The 16,545-nt window shown below is 47.4% G+C and overlaps 1 protein-coding gene across 1 annotated transcript in view; it reads left to right on the forward strand.

The window, feature by feature from the left end:
* The window catches only part of TENM4 (teneurin transmembrane protein 4), a 739,181-nt gene that overhangs the window by 646,562 nt on the left and 76,074 nt on the right, over positions 1 to 16,545 (forward strand). The window contains exon 21 of the mRNA XM_073808362.1: positions 13,945 to 14,064. Within this exon, the coding sequence (XP_073664463.1) occupies positions 13,945 to 14,064 (120 nt within the window). The remainder of the gene's footprint in view (positions 1 to 13,944; positions 14,065 to 16,545) is intronic.

Genomic DNA, 16,545 nt, shown 5'->3' on the forward strand with positions numbered 1-16,545 from the left:
CAGAATAGAGAGAGAGTGCTTTGAGAGCTCAAAGGCGGGACCATCACTCCCACTGCAAATCCAGGTCCCTGAGCTCCACGGCACGGGGGCTGCACCTGGCCCATCTCTGTTTCTCCAGCACCCGGCAGAGGGCCTGGCTCAGAACAGGCCGCAGTGAATGTTTGGTTTTGAGAATGAATGAGCAAACAAACAAATGAACTAATGAAATAAGACTTCTGGCAGGAGATGGCCTTTGGCCTGAGACAAAGATTTCAGTGAGGAGGGTTAGCCACTGAAACATTATTTATCCCATTTCAGGTCACAACAACCTGTTAGCACATCATGAAGTCAATGTAGTAGTGGGTCGAAGCTATTTTTTTAAGAAGTAAACTTAAATGGAATAGGGTACAGTGGAATAGAAAATATCAGTGCAGCACTCTAAAAGGATATGTCTTTCATGACGCGTGCGTGTGTGGTGTGTACCCTTGAATAGGGTATGTTGCTTACCGTGGGTTTCAGTTGAACAGGATTTAAAAATTCATTCTAGACTGAGGAACCAGCATGACTTTCCATGATAATCAAAGAACCAAGAGAATTTTAATGTGGCCGGAGCATAATTATGGTGACAGTATTTTCCAAATCAGAAGTCAAGAGACATGCTCTAATGTTTGAAACCAGGAGGGTCTCAGGGAATCTAGGATGATATGATCCTGGTGTGCAGAGGGGCCATGGAGGAAAAAGAAGAACAGAGGGGACTCTGAGACCAGAAAGGTAGTTTGGGGAAGAAACTGAGAAAAATCTGCCCCTCGCCTGTGCACTGACCAGATTAGGGCATGTCACCTCAGTCAGGACTTAAAACTGCCACTAACAGAAGTGAAATAACCTTGATACCACGTCAGCCTTTAGAATTTCTCTCAGACCCTTTATAAAGCCACAATGTTTCCGAGAATTTTGGAAGTAGGAGGTTACAAGAGGGAAAATATAATGGAAAAGAGGGGGGAAAGATCATGTATGCAATATAATTTTTCGTCAGCCCACTGCAGATCTAAAGCCATGTGCAAGTGTCGGTGACAGAGCAGTTCCAGAAATGCATTTGCCTGCCACTCCACCCCCCTCGGCCCGCCCCAGGCCTTAAGACAGCCCTCAGATAGCCCTCCGAGAGTCTGAGCAATAGAGGTCATCTAATGGAGTTCACATAAACACTTCCTGACAGCTGGCCTCTGAGCGAATTTATTATTGAATTATACTCCTGCGTTTTCAGAACAAGCTGAACTGACAGGCTACCCCATCAGTTTAAAAAAGGGGGCCAGGAAGAAAGACAATGATAAATTACCCTGATGGAAGATGGGAGAAGGTAAAGAACCTGCTTCCTCCAAAATGTCAACCATTATATATTATTCATGTTGGTTTAAAAAAAAAAAAAATCCCTCCCCGCATTGAAATGAATGTTTATGATGATAAAGCAACTAGGTGATTTAATTCAGGATGCGGGCAGCAGCTTCTCACATCATCCTGATGAGCAGCTAACAAGTCCTCCTCTGCCACTTGATCATCCCTTTATTGATTCCAAAACCGAATTACGATCTGTTTGCTTTGTAGCCTGAGCTTCTTCCTAGCTGTCCATCACAGGAAGCATTAGCAGACGATGCAGCGTGGAAGCGGGAACCACTCGGGGTTTAGAGGGAGAGGCCCTGCATTCAAGTTCTTGGGCAAGTGAGAGCAAGCGACCTTGGGTGAGCGAGTCTCAGTTTCCTCATCTGGAATGAGGGGTTACTCATTCTCACCCTGCAGGTTATTTGGAAGATTAAATGAGATAAAATACCCAGGAAGCCCAATGGCTGGCGCAGAGCACACGTTCAGTAATAACACCGAATATTTACCAAGGATGTTCTATGTGTCAGGCATTATTTGAAATGCTTTGTAAGTTTCATAATTAGTAACACCTTTACATCTCCCCTGAAACCATATAACTTAGGGAATTCATGCCCCTTCTTTTACAGATAGGAAACTGAGGCACAGAGAAGTTGAGTAACCTGGCCCAGGACAGACGGCTTGTAAGTGGCAGAGCCAGCTTCTGAAGCCAAGCTGATTGGTCCTAGAGCCCATGTGCTGAGCCTCTGTTCTTCTCTGCTAGGTCTTTTATGTTCCCACCTCCACATCTTCAGCTTGGAAATCTGTAAAACATGGTGCTGCTACAACTCTACAACCCCAGCTGGCCCTGACTTTCTTTCTAATACTGTACCACACAGTAAAAAGCTAACATGCAGCAGGTCTTAGTGCTCCAGAGCATGGCCTCAGAGGCAGGTAGCGAGGCTTGAATTTGAGCCCTACCCCTTGCCAGCTGTGTGACCTGGGGTAAGTCCCTTAATCATTCTGTTCCTCACTTTCCTCATCTGTCATATAAGGATAATAATTGGTACCTTGTGGGGATGTCTGAGGATTGAAGGAGATATAAAACACTTATGTGTCAGAGCAGTAAGCACTGGATGAATGTTAGTGGCTGTTATCTCTTACAACAAGAGTCAGTGTTCGCATTGGCAAGGGCATTTGTATTCGTATAGGTTTTAGTGTCACAGTAGGAACTGGGAGAGAAATGAGAATCTTAGCCCGAAGCATTAATGTAGTTCTATAACTGATGCAAGTGCCCTGGCACTGTGGCAGGCAGGGGTGAACAGACCTTTGAGATGGGCAGTCCTTTGTGGTTGAAGAGGAGACTTTGAGGCCAGAGAAAAAACTCTTGGCTCAGTGATGCAGTAGCAGAGCCTGAGTCCTGGCGAGCCTGGAGTCCTAAGTGAGGCTCTCAAGTAGTAATTCCAGTGTCTGTAAGTCAAGGACTTTCTGCATTTCCATCCAACACTGATAAACTTCAAGCAATGAGAAGTTAAACTATTGGAGGGCCACGCATCACATCACTAATATTGTTCTCTATGGAGAATATAGGGTCAGGACGCACCAAACACCTCTGCAATGAGTCTAACCAGCACCCCAGCCCAATCCTGGAGGCGTCAAGAGCTGGCTCTAAGTGAGCTCCACGGTGCGGGGCTGTGGGGAGGCGATGCTACCTCTGGGCAGTATTCTAGCCGGGGAGAGAGACCTGCCCACCCGCCCTCCCCTGCCTCCACCTCCTCCCACCACGGGGGGGGGCCCTGCGACTCTACCCTGTGGGTCTAGCCTGCAGGCCTCTAGGACTAACCCCAACCTGAGGAGGAGGGCTTAGAGCAAGCCCAGCGGCTCAGCCTCCAGTCCTCCTACCATTCCTCTGCCTGACCCTTTATGTGCCAGCTCTGGCAGTGGGTTTCTGTCCTGTCCCAGAATCCCAAACTCGCCTGCTATCCGTAAGCCCCTGATATGAGCGGCCTGGTAGCCCTGCCCCCCGAGGATGCAAGCCTTGCCTCCCCTTACCTGGCTCCCACCCCTGCCATGTCTGGGTCTGGAGATCCACCCGTGCTCTGCTTAGGAACCTGGGCATCGTTACCTGGTGGCACACGGGACATCCACATCCAGCTGCCCCTGGGAGCTCCCTCACCTTGCCTGTCCCCTGTCAGTCCTCCTCCCCTGCCCCTGGAAGGACTGTTTCCCTCGAATGCCACCTGTCTGTTGCTCTACACCTCAGGTCCGGCCTGCCGAGCTGGATTTGCACGGCTCTTTTCTGTGTCTCTGCCCCGCACTAGCCCCACCCCAGGAAGTGGGTCTAATTGTGGTCCATCCTAGTCTCCCCTTTCTGAGTAAAGCAGCGAAGTCTCCCTTTTCCGGAAGAAGCAAGACCTGTCCTGTACCCTGACAGGAAGACAGGGCACACGGTCGTGAAATGAACTTGTCCACTGAGACACTGTGTGCAGTCACGTTTTAGCAGAGCTGCTTCAAGTTTTTCTAGCAACACAAGCCATCTGCTGAGGAGTCCTCTTAGAGGCCGGCCTCTGGCTGCATAGCCCAGAGAACAGCCTATATAGACATGTACTCACATTCCCTGGCCCCAGGCACACGGTCAGTGTTTCCGAGCCGTGTCCCCCGACCTGGCCAGCCCTGTCACCCAGGATCAGGAGGCTTTTGCTCCTCAAAAATGCTCTCCACTGGCTGGTCTCTCTCAGTCCTGTTTCTCCTTTGCCACAGCCAGGACTCACTTCTCTGGAAATACGGTGTCCTGAACAGTCGTGGGCTCTGTTCTTGTGTGCACCTTCATTGGCCAGCAGGAAGTATTCCAGATGACTTCTGCGAGCGCCGACTCAGCCCAAAGCATCAGCGTTCAGCAGCCAGGTTGCCCCCAGGCTTGAGTGAGCAGAGCAGGGGCCCAGGACCTCGTGCTCCCTGAGTGTCTGAAGTAGCTCAACAACCACAGAAAGTTAGGAGATCACAGGACCGTGGCTTCTGGGCTCTGCAGGAGGCAGGCCTAAGGGCCCAGAAGCCACTAGCAGTTACCAGGCCATCTTGTCATTGGATGCCCCCAGGTGGGGTGAGAGCATCATAGCAGACTTGTCGATGCCTCAGCCTCAGTGGGTGATGGAGGGGAAGCTCTGTCCATCTCTAGGGATCACGTATCTCACCTGTAAATTAGGGGCTTGGACTCAGGCACCCAAAGGACTCTTCTAGTTAAACATTAAATTCCTGTTAATCTGAAGAAGTCTGTGCATTTCTTCTTTCCACTCCCCAGATATACACAAAACAGTCCAAGAGCAAAGCTTGTTCTGTCGTGAACTGGAATACTTCCCTGTGACATTCATTCCACACACCCAGCAAGTGATCTGGAAGCCTCTGGTGGAGTCTATACTGAGCCGAATTCCAAATGGAAGAACAGAGTCAGGGTACTCGGGCAGGGCCTGGTGCTTGATGCTAACTGTGGGGGTGTTTGTATGTCGTACTGGAATGACCTTGTAGGCAGCTCCCCTTTTTACCCCATGCTAGCTTTACTTCCAGATACAAGGAATTTTTTTTTTAAGTCAAATTATATTCATTCTAAAAGGTGAGTTCCTCATGCATAGGGATTCTGTCTCATTTATCGTTAGTAATTTAACTGCTTAGAATACAGTGGAGGGCACTTCCCTGGCAGTCCAGTGGTTAAGACTCCACGCTCCCAATGCAGGGGGCACAGGTTCGATCCCAGGTCAGGGAACTAAGATTCCCCCATGCTGCATGGAGCAGCCAAAACAACAAAAACAACAATGACAACAAAATAAGTAAATAAACAAATATTTTTTTAAAAAGAATACAATGGAAAATAAAACAGAAACTACTGGCACCGTTGTCCTGTAATTTCCATAAGTAAGAAAATGGATGAATAAATATCTTCCCTGCCACCCAGCACCGTGTATAGCACATAGTAGGTGCTCAGTTAAAGTTCCAATAACTGAACCCTATTCTCATTTACCCGGCCTTCATCTATGTTTCTCTTCCCCCAACCCATGTATATCTTTTTTTTTACTTTGGGCTATGTGAAATAACTATATTCATATTTTTCTGTCATCTTTTTTCATTCATTTATGTGATCTTCATTTGTTTCTTTACTCAACATTTATTGAACGCATCCTAATAGACCTACTCCTGTGATAAACACGGAGTTAGATGAAATGGACATAGTTGTTCCCTTCAAAGAACTCACAGTCTAGAAAACATAAGGTGTTTAAACAGATGAATACACTTTAGTGGGGTAAGTACATTGTGCTTTGTTCACCAAAGGAGGGGGTGGCTTCTTTGTCCTGGAAAATAGGGAGGAGTTTCACTGAGAGGCAGGCCCTCAGGAGAGATTAGTAGGAATGGGAGGACAGTCACTGAGGCAAAGGAACCAACATAGACAAAGTCAGGGCGGCATGGAAGTGCCAAGGCAAGGGTATGAGAAGTAATTTAACGTGGCAGCAGCACAGGATGTGAGAATGGAAAACCGCGATGTGAGAGGCAGGCAGGGGCCTGATCCTGGAGGTATTTACATGCCAAGCTAAAGAGTGTGGACTTTATGTGGAAACAATGGGTACTACAGAAAATGACATGGGTGGCACAGGGATACTGATGATGTGGTAAATTGACAGTGGTAAGGTCTGGAAAATTGGGTATCTTAGATTTGCAAGGTGCCTCAAGAGAGGATCTGGTCCAACTCCCTGACCACCAATAAGTCGGAACGTTATTAAACGTTAACTGATTAGATCGAGTTCTGTTGGTTTGGGCCTAAGGTTATTGAAAGACATACAAAGTAAACATAGGAAGAGCGATGAAATAAGTTATAAAGAACGAAACACAGCTGGAAGTTGGCTTTTGAATATAGTAATATATAGCATATTAGAGTTTATTTCATACAAAGAAAGCACAGACACACACCATCGTAACTCTAGTGCTGTACAGTGGTCCCAAGGCGGCTGCCCAACGTGGTCCATGAGGTACAGGAAGGAAATGTTAGGACGTCTGTCTGCATTTACTTTTTATCTTTAAAAATAAGAAAGAATGGTTGTCTACTTGTACGGAACACCAGGTTTTCTCTGATTTGCTTGGTCCCAGTGTTGGTTATGTGTCTGGACGAGCGTGTGAGGTGTTCTGAGGGAGATGAGGATCTACTCCTCACAGAGCTTTACTGGTTTATAGCATGACTGTGTTGCGTGTGTGTGTGGGGGGGGGTGTGTATGTGTGTAAAATCTAGCTTTAACCAAACTTACATAAAAAATGGGGTCCAGGGCTTCCCTGGTGGTGCAGTGGTTGAGAGTCCACATGCTGATGCAGGGGACACGGGTTCGTGCCCTGGTCCGGGAAGATCCCACATGCCGCGGAGCGGCTGGGCCCGTGAGCCATGGCCACTGAGCCTGTGCGTCCGGAGCCTGTGCTCCGCAACGGGAGAGGCCACAACAGTGAGAGGCCCGCGTACCGCAAAAAAAAAAATAATAAAATATATGGGGTCCAGTGGCATAAAAGGCTTTTGCAAAGTAACTACCAATCAAAGATGACAAGTGCAAATACAAGCCAGCAGTCAAACGGCAGAGCTGATATTCCTACTCCTGGTCGAGTCTTCCTCAACTCCACTATGAAGTTAAAAACAGTAGTGATCATTCTCATCGGATCTAACAAAAAGGGAAGCAAAAGATTCAAAATTATCAAGACTAATTGAAATATTCATTTTTTGTCCATTAAATCTTGCACCAAGCGTATATTATGCTCTCCAATATTAGCTAATGATGATAGCATGTGTGTACAATTTATAAATAAATATAAATACACCATGGAGCCTTCAGAAAATGTTTACAGAAAGGGTGTGTGATCAAAAGTAGTTCTCAGAGCCCTCCTCTGATGATGTTAACTCAGATTTTTTAGGCGGCTAAAACAAATTGAGATTCTGTTATTTAGGTGTGTATCTGTGTCAGATGGTAAGTAGCCTGAGCGGTGAAATGACTTTCCTGAGTTCTCATGGATAATAAAGGAAGTCCTGAATTTGAATCCTGGCTCCCCAGCCACTCTTACGAGAATGGGCAAATCCACCCCCTGCCGAGGCTTTATTTTCTCACTTCTGCAAGAAGTGTGAAGTGTGAAGAGAGATGACCAGGAAGGTCTCTTCTCACATGTCATGACTAGTGGGTTCCCAAGAAAACGTACACAGGTGGAAGACGGCAGGCTAGAAAAGCTGGTTGAAGAAACGGAGGCAGAGCGACCAAGATGGAAAGCTCTGAAGAAAGGGCTACAGAATGGCCCGTGTTGCCAGGCTAGAAAGAAGGTCTTGGAAGCTACTGAGTGGACAGGGTCAGGCTTTGACTGGGACCCCCCCTTGAATGGGGGTCGTTTGACAGGCCGTGAAGTGGGGATTCTTTGGGCCCAAGTAAGGTTCTTACAAGATGTTGGATAAAGTGTAGTTGGTGCTAGAAAGATCCCTAGTCAGTCAGATGAGTTGGCAGAAAACAGCTTAAAGGGTGGGTACAAGTCTGGCATAGAAATCTGTTTAAAGCATGTAATGCAAAGGAGTGATTTGCGTAACCAATAGTGGCACACAGTAACGAATACCTTGAAGCAAAGAAGGGCTAAAGTTACCTTTTGCCACCTAGATAGATCCCAAATGATTATTCCAGTTTCCTGAATACCAGCTTCATTAGCTGTCTCCATTTAATAACAAAAAATGTTCAAGCTGCAGTTTTTCTTCCTTCATCTTCCTCTATCTGCTCGTATGATACACAATGAATAACAAATCTAACTTAATTTCTGGCATTCTTTTTTTTTTTTTTTTTTTTAAGTTTTCAAAACCTTTAAATGTACAGAAGAGGAGGCTGTAGCATCAAAGCAGTAGGGCTACAAGCAGAGGCGGGTGGATCCTTCAGGGGAAGGAACCCAGCCCTGGGATGCAACTTGTGACCAACTAGAAAGCCCAGCCCCTGGAGCCCTCTGTTCCGTAGCCATATCCCTGTCAAGGTCAAGTAGCTCAGAGTTCTCTGGTATCTCTCTCATCTTCAGTTACAGAAACACATCAGTTCTTTATTCATTTAGTAAATAATTTATCAGAGCTTACTCTGCACCACGCATTCAAATTCCAGGGTGCACCCTTGTGTTGGCGGAAGCTTTCTTTTGCCCACTCAGAAATGAGCATCAGGGCTTCCCTGGTGGCACAGTGGTTGAGAGTTGAGAGTCCGCCTGCCGATGCAGGGGACACGGGTTTGTGCCCCGGTCCGGGAGGATCCCACATGCCGCGGAGCGGCTGGGCCCGTGAGCCACGGCCGCTGGGTCTGCGCGTCCGGAGCCTGTGCTCTGCAACGGGAGAGGCCACAACAGTGAGAGGCCCGCGTACCGCCCAAAAAAAAAAAAAAAAGAAATGAGCATCACCCACGCTCAGTGCTGGCAGTCCAGCAGTGAGGGGGATGTGGTCCCTGTCTTCAAGGAGCTTGTGATCTGCTGGGGGGGAAAAGGTTGCCCAGTAGCATGACAGCACTCAGAGTCTTTGCAGAGACAGCCCAGGGAGTGCGAGTGCTAGGGTACCGCTCCAGGTGGGTCCTGAGGCTAAGCAGGTGGTTTTCAGGTGAAGAGGACGGGTGGAAGGTTCCATGTAAAGGGAACAACTCAGAAATAAGTATCAGCATTGTATGAGCTCCATTAGGATTCTGAAGCCACATGTAGTAGGGCTGCTTGAGCTGGATTGAGGGGCACCAAGTTAAAAACCATCATACGTTCCACTTTACATCTGTTTGAGAAAATCTTCAGCCTGCATGGACAGGGGAGAGAATGGAAATCCAGAGAGGTCAGATGATGCCCCAAGGTCATACAGTTAGTTACCAGAGTCAGAACTGGGAACGGACCCCCTGCCCAGGGCTCTTTCACCACACCCCTCCACTTCTCCCTGACGGGCGGCTGAGGTGAGTTTCTTCTTTGCTTGGTTCTGTTTCACGGTGGTTTTGTCTCTCCAACACTTTCCTCCCTTGATCCCAAACCTGGCAGGTGTCCCCAGGAAGCAGTCAGGCAGATCTCCCCTGTCACTGGCGTCAGCCAGGGCACCTCAGTCGGGCCCTGAGTATGTGGTTGGGCCAATGCCAGCATGTTTGACGCCTCGCCCCCTTGGCCTGGCATGAGTACTCCTTCCTGGCAGAGTTCACCCAGCCTAATTGCTTGTTTTGTAGCCCAGCTGCCTGACATATGCCAAACCCATGTGTTGACTCACTGGTGTCAGAGACAACTACACTCAGGCACTTCACGTTTGCTTTGGTGAGCTCTAGGCAGCAGCCGGGGACTGTAATCCGTGTATTTCTATAGCCTCAGCGGCCTAACACAGTGCTTGCCTTCGAGTAGGTGCCCCGCTTTCTAAATTAAGTGAACTTTAGTGAGTGCAGGTGAATAACACAGTAGTAAGAGGAAGGACCTGGAAGTAAGGAGTCCTAGCTTTGAGTATCAGTTCAACCCATTGAGTTCTTTGCTGTAGGACCTTGAGCAAGTCTGTTCTCTCTGAATTTCAGTTCCTTGATCATTTCTCACCTAATAAACACTTGGGGAGAATATCTCACGCTTACCTAGCCCTTGGAGATGGAAGCACATAAGATAGCTGTGTAAATGTGAATGGTGTCACTGTATGACAGTCACATCATGGAGAGATACTTGGAAGGTTTAGAGCAACCTAGCGGAGCAGAGGGGTGATTAGTTGTGCCAGGAAGAGTTGGAAACAGCCTCACTGAAGTGATGACAGCTTAGATGGGACCCTAAGGATGAGTAGAAAATAACCCCATATGCCAAGACAGTGACTGAGGAAAAGCAAAACACGTCAAATATAGGACTGGTGATAAGAGGCTCATATGAACCAGCTGGGAAGCCAAGTTGGTGACAGTGATTTGCACCCTGCATTAGTGATTTCTCACCAAGGCAGTCTTCCATTACAGAATTTCACAGTCAAAGCAGCACCTATTTCTTAGATGCACTGACCCTTAGTGTGAGGGTCAGTGTTTCAGTGGTGGACAGAAGCTGGCTCATGCCAGCTCACAGGGACTGCTTATTAAATGGTCAGGAGTTCTGCAAGCTAGTTCTTAAGCACAACTATTATTAAAAATTAAATTATATAAAATCACAGTTAAACAAATTAGATTAAAAACAAAGGTAATAATCAAAACTCATCACTTTCTAGTTATTTATCTGTGTTTTACCATCATCTTTACTCTAGAGTTTATTTAGGTCTCTTGTTTCTCTGTGGTGGAAATACTGTTATATACTGGTGTCCTACCAGCCATCTCTTCCCAACTCTGGGTGCAGTGATATCTCATCAGTAGTGTGAAATCGGCTGTGGTGGAAGTCTTTACACCACAGAAATAGGCACATGCCACAAATTAAAGCCACTTTTCTTTGCAAGCCAATTGTTAAATATTCACCAGGGCACCACTGGTGGTTTCCATTGAATAACTGGATGAAGAAAGAAAATGTTTGGAAACCCAGCAGCCACATCTCTTCAGACCTCCCTGGACAAAAACACGTGGCAGGAGACACATTTCCAGGGCCTCCTGGAAGGGCCTCCTGGAAGTCTCCTAGAGCAGACTTCCCCACCTTCTTTGTTCCAGGGAAGGCTTTACGTTGAACTGGGTTTTCTTGACAACTGAAAGTCATGGTCAAATAGAAGGAGGATGGAAGTGTTTTTCTCCAGGACTTAATTCCTGAGCCAAATGCCTGTTTTGGCAGGAGGCCTCTGTGGCCCACAGGGGTACCGGGAGTCAACTTAATCTTCTCCAGGATCCAAAGCAATCCACAGGAGCCCGGGCTAAAATTACATCTGCTCCGGGTTGCTGAAGTGGAGGCGACGTGATGGCCAAATGGTGCTGATTTAATGTTTCCCAACTATCAGGAAATCCCCAAAGAGATATTAATCAGAGGAGGCTGGCCCACATGTGGAGGAGGGGCAGCAGCCAGGGCAGCCCCCCAAAGGAAACCATCCCCAGAGGGCTGGTTAGCGTCCAGGCAGAATCTGAAGGCACATATGTCAGGAGGAGGCTGGAGAGTAGCCAGCACCAGGATATGAGATCTGTTAGTAATCCTCTGGAAGGACAGAGTTCCAGCAATAAGAAATTCAATTTTCCTCCATTAGAGAAAGCATCTCTCAGTACCGGCTGAATACAATTGACCGAATAAATCTTTCCCATTAGCGGAGAGATAATTTCACGTAAATATATCGGGAGACCTTCAGAGCAGGATGGAGAGTCTTTGCTGAGCCTCACCCGCTTAACTTGTTTGCCGTGTAATTGCATTTAGACCAAGGGCCTCGGAAGAAAACCACTGACTGAATTAACATTAACCAGATTGTGTGTGGTGAGGGGAGGTGGGGTGAGGAGCTCGGTGCATTGTGGGTAGTTGTTCTTGCCTTCAGAAAGGACAAACTGACACTGGGGAGCCCAGCTGCTTACAAGCCTGGTGTTAATTGCTTTTCTCATCAAACAGAGAAAAGCTTATCACTTTCCTCTGTAGAAAGGGTAGAGATGTAGGTACCTAATAGAGCAGAGGCTGAGTTTGAGATGTTTTTTTATGAATGCCCACAGGCCTCATCACTAGCTCTTCCCCAGGCCAGAAAAAAGCCTTCCGAACTGTGGACAACAGAGCCTTTGCGTCTTTGCCTCAGATTTGTCTTGTCCACGAGGGCTGTCTCCCCAGCGCCCTGATCCCTCAGGACATTGACACCAGTGAGCATCTTCACTTCCACCCATTGCCAGTGGTGTACAGACTGGTCTAGAGTTGGACCCCGAGTGTGAGGCCTGGACTCAAGGCCTGGCTCTGCCCCTGCCTCCCTGTGTGGCTTGGAGCAAATAACATGACGTCTGTGGACCCAGTTTCGTCTTCTTCCACTAACTCAGTGATTTTCCAGCTGGCTTTCCTCTGGCTTCTCCAGAAACTAAGACTCTACAGAGTTGCTTTCAGAACCACCCCAAGGGGAAAGCGGGTCCCACCCCTACTTCATCTGGAGCAGATCTTGTTTTTATTGGCTTCCCACTTGGGGATCCTTATAAAATATCATCTGCTAAAAAGATTCTGTTTCTGAAATATTTGAAAAAACATCATTCTAGATGATCTCTAATTGTCCCACGTATTTACCCAACCTACTGTTTTTGCTTTTTTAAACTATCACCTCGTACTTGTTAGGCATTCCCGGGCACTCTAGAGAGAAAAAAGGAAATAGACCTTGACCCTGGCCTCAAAGAGCTGGTGATCTAGTGGAGTGGAGGAACGTGTACAGTGTGGTAGGGTATCAAGGGGTTTGTGCCAGGTTTTGGAAGAGACAGTGACTAGTTCTAATTAGGGGCGTCAAGAAAGGCTTCAGGGAAGAGGCGTCATTTCAAGTTGGGTCTTCAAGGATGAGAATGTTGGGAGAGGGGTACAGGAATAATATCTGAGGCAGATGAAAGAACATTGCACAGACACAGAGGCTTTGAACAATATTTGACTGGCAAGTTTGGGAAAAGCAGATGGCTTGTTGCCTGGCATATAGAGGGAGAATAGGAGGGGGGATGTTGGGAGAGGTGCCGAGTTCTAGAAACCACTCCAGGGGGACACCAGCATCTGCCCTTCTCCTGTCTCCAATGCCAGGTGAGAGGAAGTGCCCTCTATCCTGTTCACTTTCGTGAATGCCTGCTTCCAGTGAGACCCTTAGTGACAATAAAGATCACTGCCATTTATGGAGCTTCCTGTGCACGAGGATGAAAAAACAGAGACTCAAAGAGCTGTGACAGAGCTAGGGTTTGAACCCAAGTCACGTGACTCCACTATTTACAGTAGCCAGGTCATGGAAGCAACCTACATGCCCATCGACAGACAAATGGATAAAGAAGGTGTGGTACATATATACAATGGAATATTACTCAGTCATAAAAAGGAACGAAAGTGGGTCATTTGTAGAGACATGGATGCATCTAGAGACTGTTATGTAGAGTGAAGTAAGTCAGAAAGAGAAAAACAAATATCGTATATTAACGCATATATGTGGAACCTAGAAAAATGGTACAGATGAACCGGTTTGCAAGATGGAAATAGAGACACAGATGTAGAGAACAAACGTATGGACACCAAGGCGGGAAGGTGGTGGTGGGGGGTGGAGGTGGTGGTGGGATGAATTGGGAGATTGGGATTGACATGTATACACTGATGTGTATTCAATGGATGACTAATAAATAAATAAATAAACATTTTTTAAAAAGAAGAGCTGTGACAGAGCTAGGTTTTGAACCCAAGTCACGTGACTCCAAATTCACATGCATAACTACACTGTAAAGCACCACCCCACCCCATCAGCTTTTTCTCCTTACAGCATAGTACGGTATCCATAGAAAATAACCCTCTCAGTGAGATATCTGAAAACCTTTTTCAGTAATAATTCTTTAGAGGATGCTTTGATGACTTAGATTGAGGCAATTAAAAAAAAGGTAGTGCTCATCTTGAGTGGATACCGTGAGCCCCTGGGTGCCTAGATATGTCTGAGTGACCTGCCTCAGTCTTCTGACCTGCCAGCCAGGGTTCTAACGTGAAAAGTAGGTCATGTTTTTCTCTCTTTTCTAACCCCAGGCATGCATGTGTCATTCGTGGTCAAGTAATGACATCAGATGGGACCCCGCTGGTTGGTGTGAACATCAGTTTCGTCAATAACCCTCTCTTTGGATACACGATCAGCAGGCAAGATGGCAGGTAAGAGGCCTTTTGGGGACCAGGGTTGGTGAAGGCTCTGCTCTCGTGGTCTTGCCACATAGCTGCTGCTGGAATGACAACGTGCGAAAAGGATAGGACTTGGAGTCAGAGGACCTGAATCCACGTGCCCAGCCCTGCAATGCACTAGCTGTGTGACCTTGTAGCTGACTCTGGCCTAAGTCCCCTTGGCTCTAAATTAAGCAGCGTCTTCTTACTTGTTTCTCAGAGTAAGCATGCGGTACCTTATACATATTGTTCTGTTGCATGGCTTATGATATAAAATACTGTCGAGTGGACCATTCTCCGTAGGCCAGAAAGCTCCAGAAGTCTCAGCATTCCTGCTGTGTGGTTTCCATCTGCAACCACCCAGGTCTATGGAAGCCACTGAGCGATCACAGAACTCTGACCTTCAGATCCCTGTGAGAACCTTCAGTTCATCAGCCTGAATGAAGTCAGGTTTCTTTAATCACTGTAGCTCCCCCATTTGTTGGCCATGTGTTCTTAGACAAATCTCCTTACCTCTCTTGGCCTCAGCTTCTTCATCTGTTAAATGGTCCTAATACTATTTATCTTACATGGTGGTGGTAAGGATTTGATTCTATGATGAGTGGAGAAGCACCGTGCACATAGTAGGTGTTTAATAAATCTTAGTTCCCTGCCCCACTCTGATTCATTGCTGTATCTCCAGGGTCTAGCACATAGTAAGTATACAATAAATATTAGCAATATATTAAAGTTACAACTTAAAAAGGTGATGATTACAGTGCAAGCCATGAGACTGTTTTGGAGAGAAGAGGAGAGGAAGGAGGAAAGTGGAATATTTAGGCTGTCAGTGGTGACAAGCCCTCTATTTTTAATAAAATCAGGTGGTGGTGTCCATCTGGCTAAGTGTGGGCCCATAAGGTTGATTTTCACTCTGTGTTGGAAATTGTGCTCCAGCCTGATTGATTTCAGCACCTCTTTAATCCAATCTCAGATGTGAACATGTCCTGGCCGAGGTGATAATGAAGTAGGGGCTCATCTGTTTGTAGACATATGTGCCTCTTAGACGGGGCTGGCAAGCTGGGCATGGGGAGCCCTCTCTTCCCTCCTCCCCCTCCCTATGAATGGAAGAGGCTGGTGGCCAGTCCCCAGGGATCATCTGTCCAGGCCAGGCCACTGATCCCCAGAAGCACCTCAGTGCAGACTTGTGCTACAGCAGGGAGAAGTCTCCTTCCTCATGGTGCCTGCTTTGTGGAAATAGGAGATGTGAGCGTCATAGGCAACAAGTATCCTGACTACATTATTACCTGCTGTGAAACAGTCATCAAAAAGGAGCCATGGGGACCGCTCTTTTTTTTTTGCCATAAAATTTGCCCATCATTCATGTGAGATGGCGAGTAGTCCGTCCTCTGCCCACTGTGCTCGGTTAGGGTGAGTCCATAAAACACACCAGAGTCCGGTAAACTTGGTGGCCCTTGGGGAATGCCCAGTTAGCACCTCCAGGCTTTGATTCGTCCTGTTGTGCTGCCCTTGCACTCTCTACTACCTCATGAGAGGATGGGCATCCGGGGCGGTAAGTATCAGCCATGTTTCCTGCACCGGCCAGCTTAATTACACCCGAGCAGCCAGAGCTGCTACAGCCTAAAGCTTGCGTTTCAGGACAGTTCTTACCAATGCATCAGGGGGCTTACGTTTTCTTCCCATCTTAGACATTGCATAATGTATGGGAGAGTCATGACTTATTCTCTAATAAGTGTCTGAAGAGCCCTGTTTGTTATATGTGAATGGGTAGCATCTTGCCCATTTCCCTCCCCCTTGTCCCTGGCTCACCTTCTTTCTTATTTCTCATAACCGAGGAGAAACTGTAAGGCTAGAGATATCGCCTGGAGATAACAGTGTATGCAGGTCCAGGGACCAGGTCTGATTCATCTTTGTATTCCTCACTTTCCCGGCAGGCACCATGACACTTGCCTTTGTCCAGATCTCCCACCCCGGCCCCATGCTGAAATACCAGACCTCAAGTCTTAACAAGAGCTCACAGACAGAAAACAGTGGCAGGGAAGTTAGCCAAAGAGATCATTAAAAAGATGGAGGGGCCTCCCTGGTGGCGCAGTGGTTGAGAGTCCGCCTGCCGATGCAGGGGACACGGGTTCGTGCCCCGGTCCAGGAAGATCCCACATGCCGCGGAGAGGCTGGGCCCATGAGCCATGGCCGCTGAGCCTGCACGTCCGGAGCCCGCGCTCCGCAACGGGAGAGGCCACAACGGTGAGAGGCCCACATACTGAAAGAAAAAAAAAATAGCAGACAGGAGAAGCAGTTCAGGTTCGTTGAACTGGAAGATGGGATTATACAGAGCACGAAGCCCAGGGAATGGAGCCCAGTGCTTTCCTCAGCCATTATCTCATCTGTCTTATTAATAACCTGCCAAGTGATGATGATTGTCACCTTCATCTCACATGAGGAGACTGAGGCTCAGACAGGTGACGGAACTCACCTGTG

The sequence above is a fragment of the Tursiops truncatus genome, chromosome 8 (assembly GCF_011762595.2).
Source record: "Tursiops truncatus isolate mTurTru1 chromosome 8, mTurTru1.mat.Y, whole genome shotgun sequence".
In the NCBI taxonomy this organism is placed as follows: domain Eukaryota; kingdom Metazoa; phylum Chordata; class Mammalia; order Artiodactyla; family Delphinidae; genus Tursiops; species Tursiops truncatus.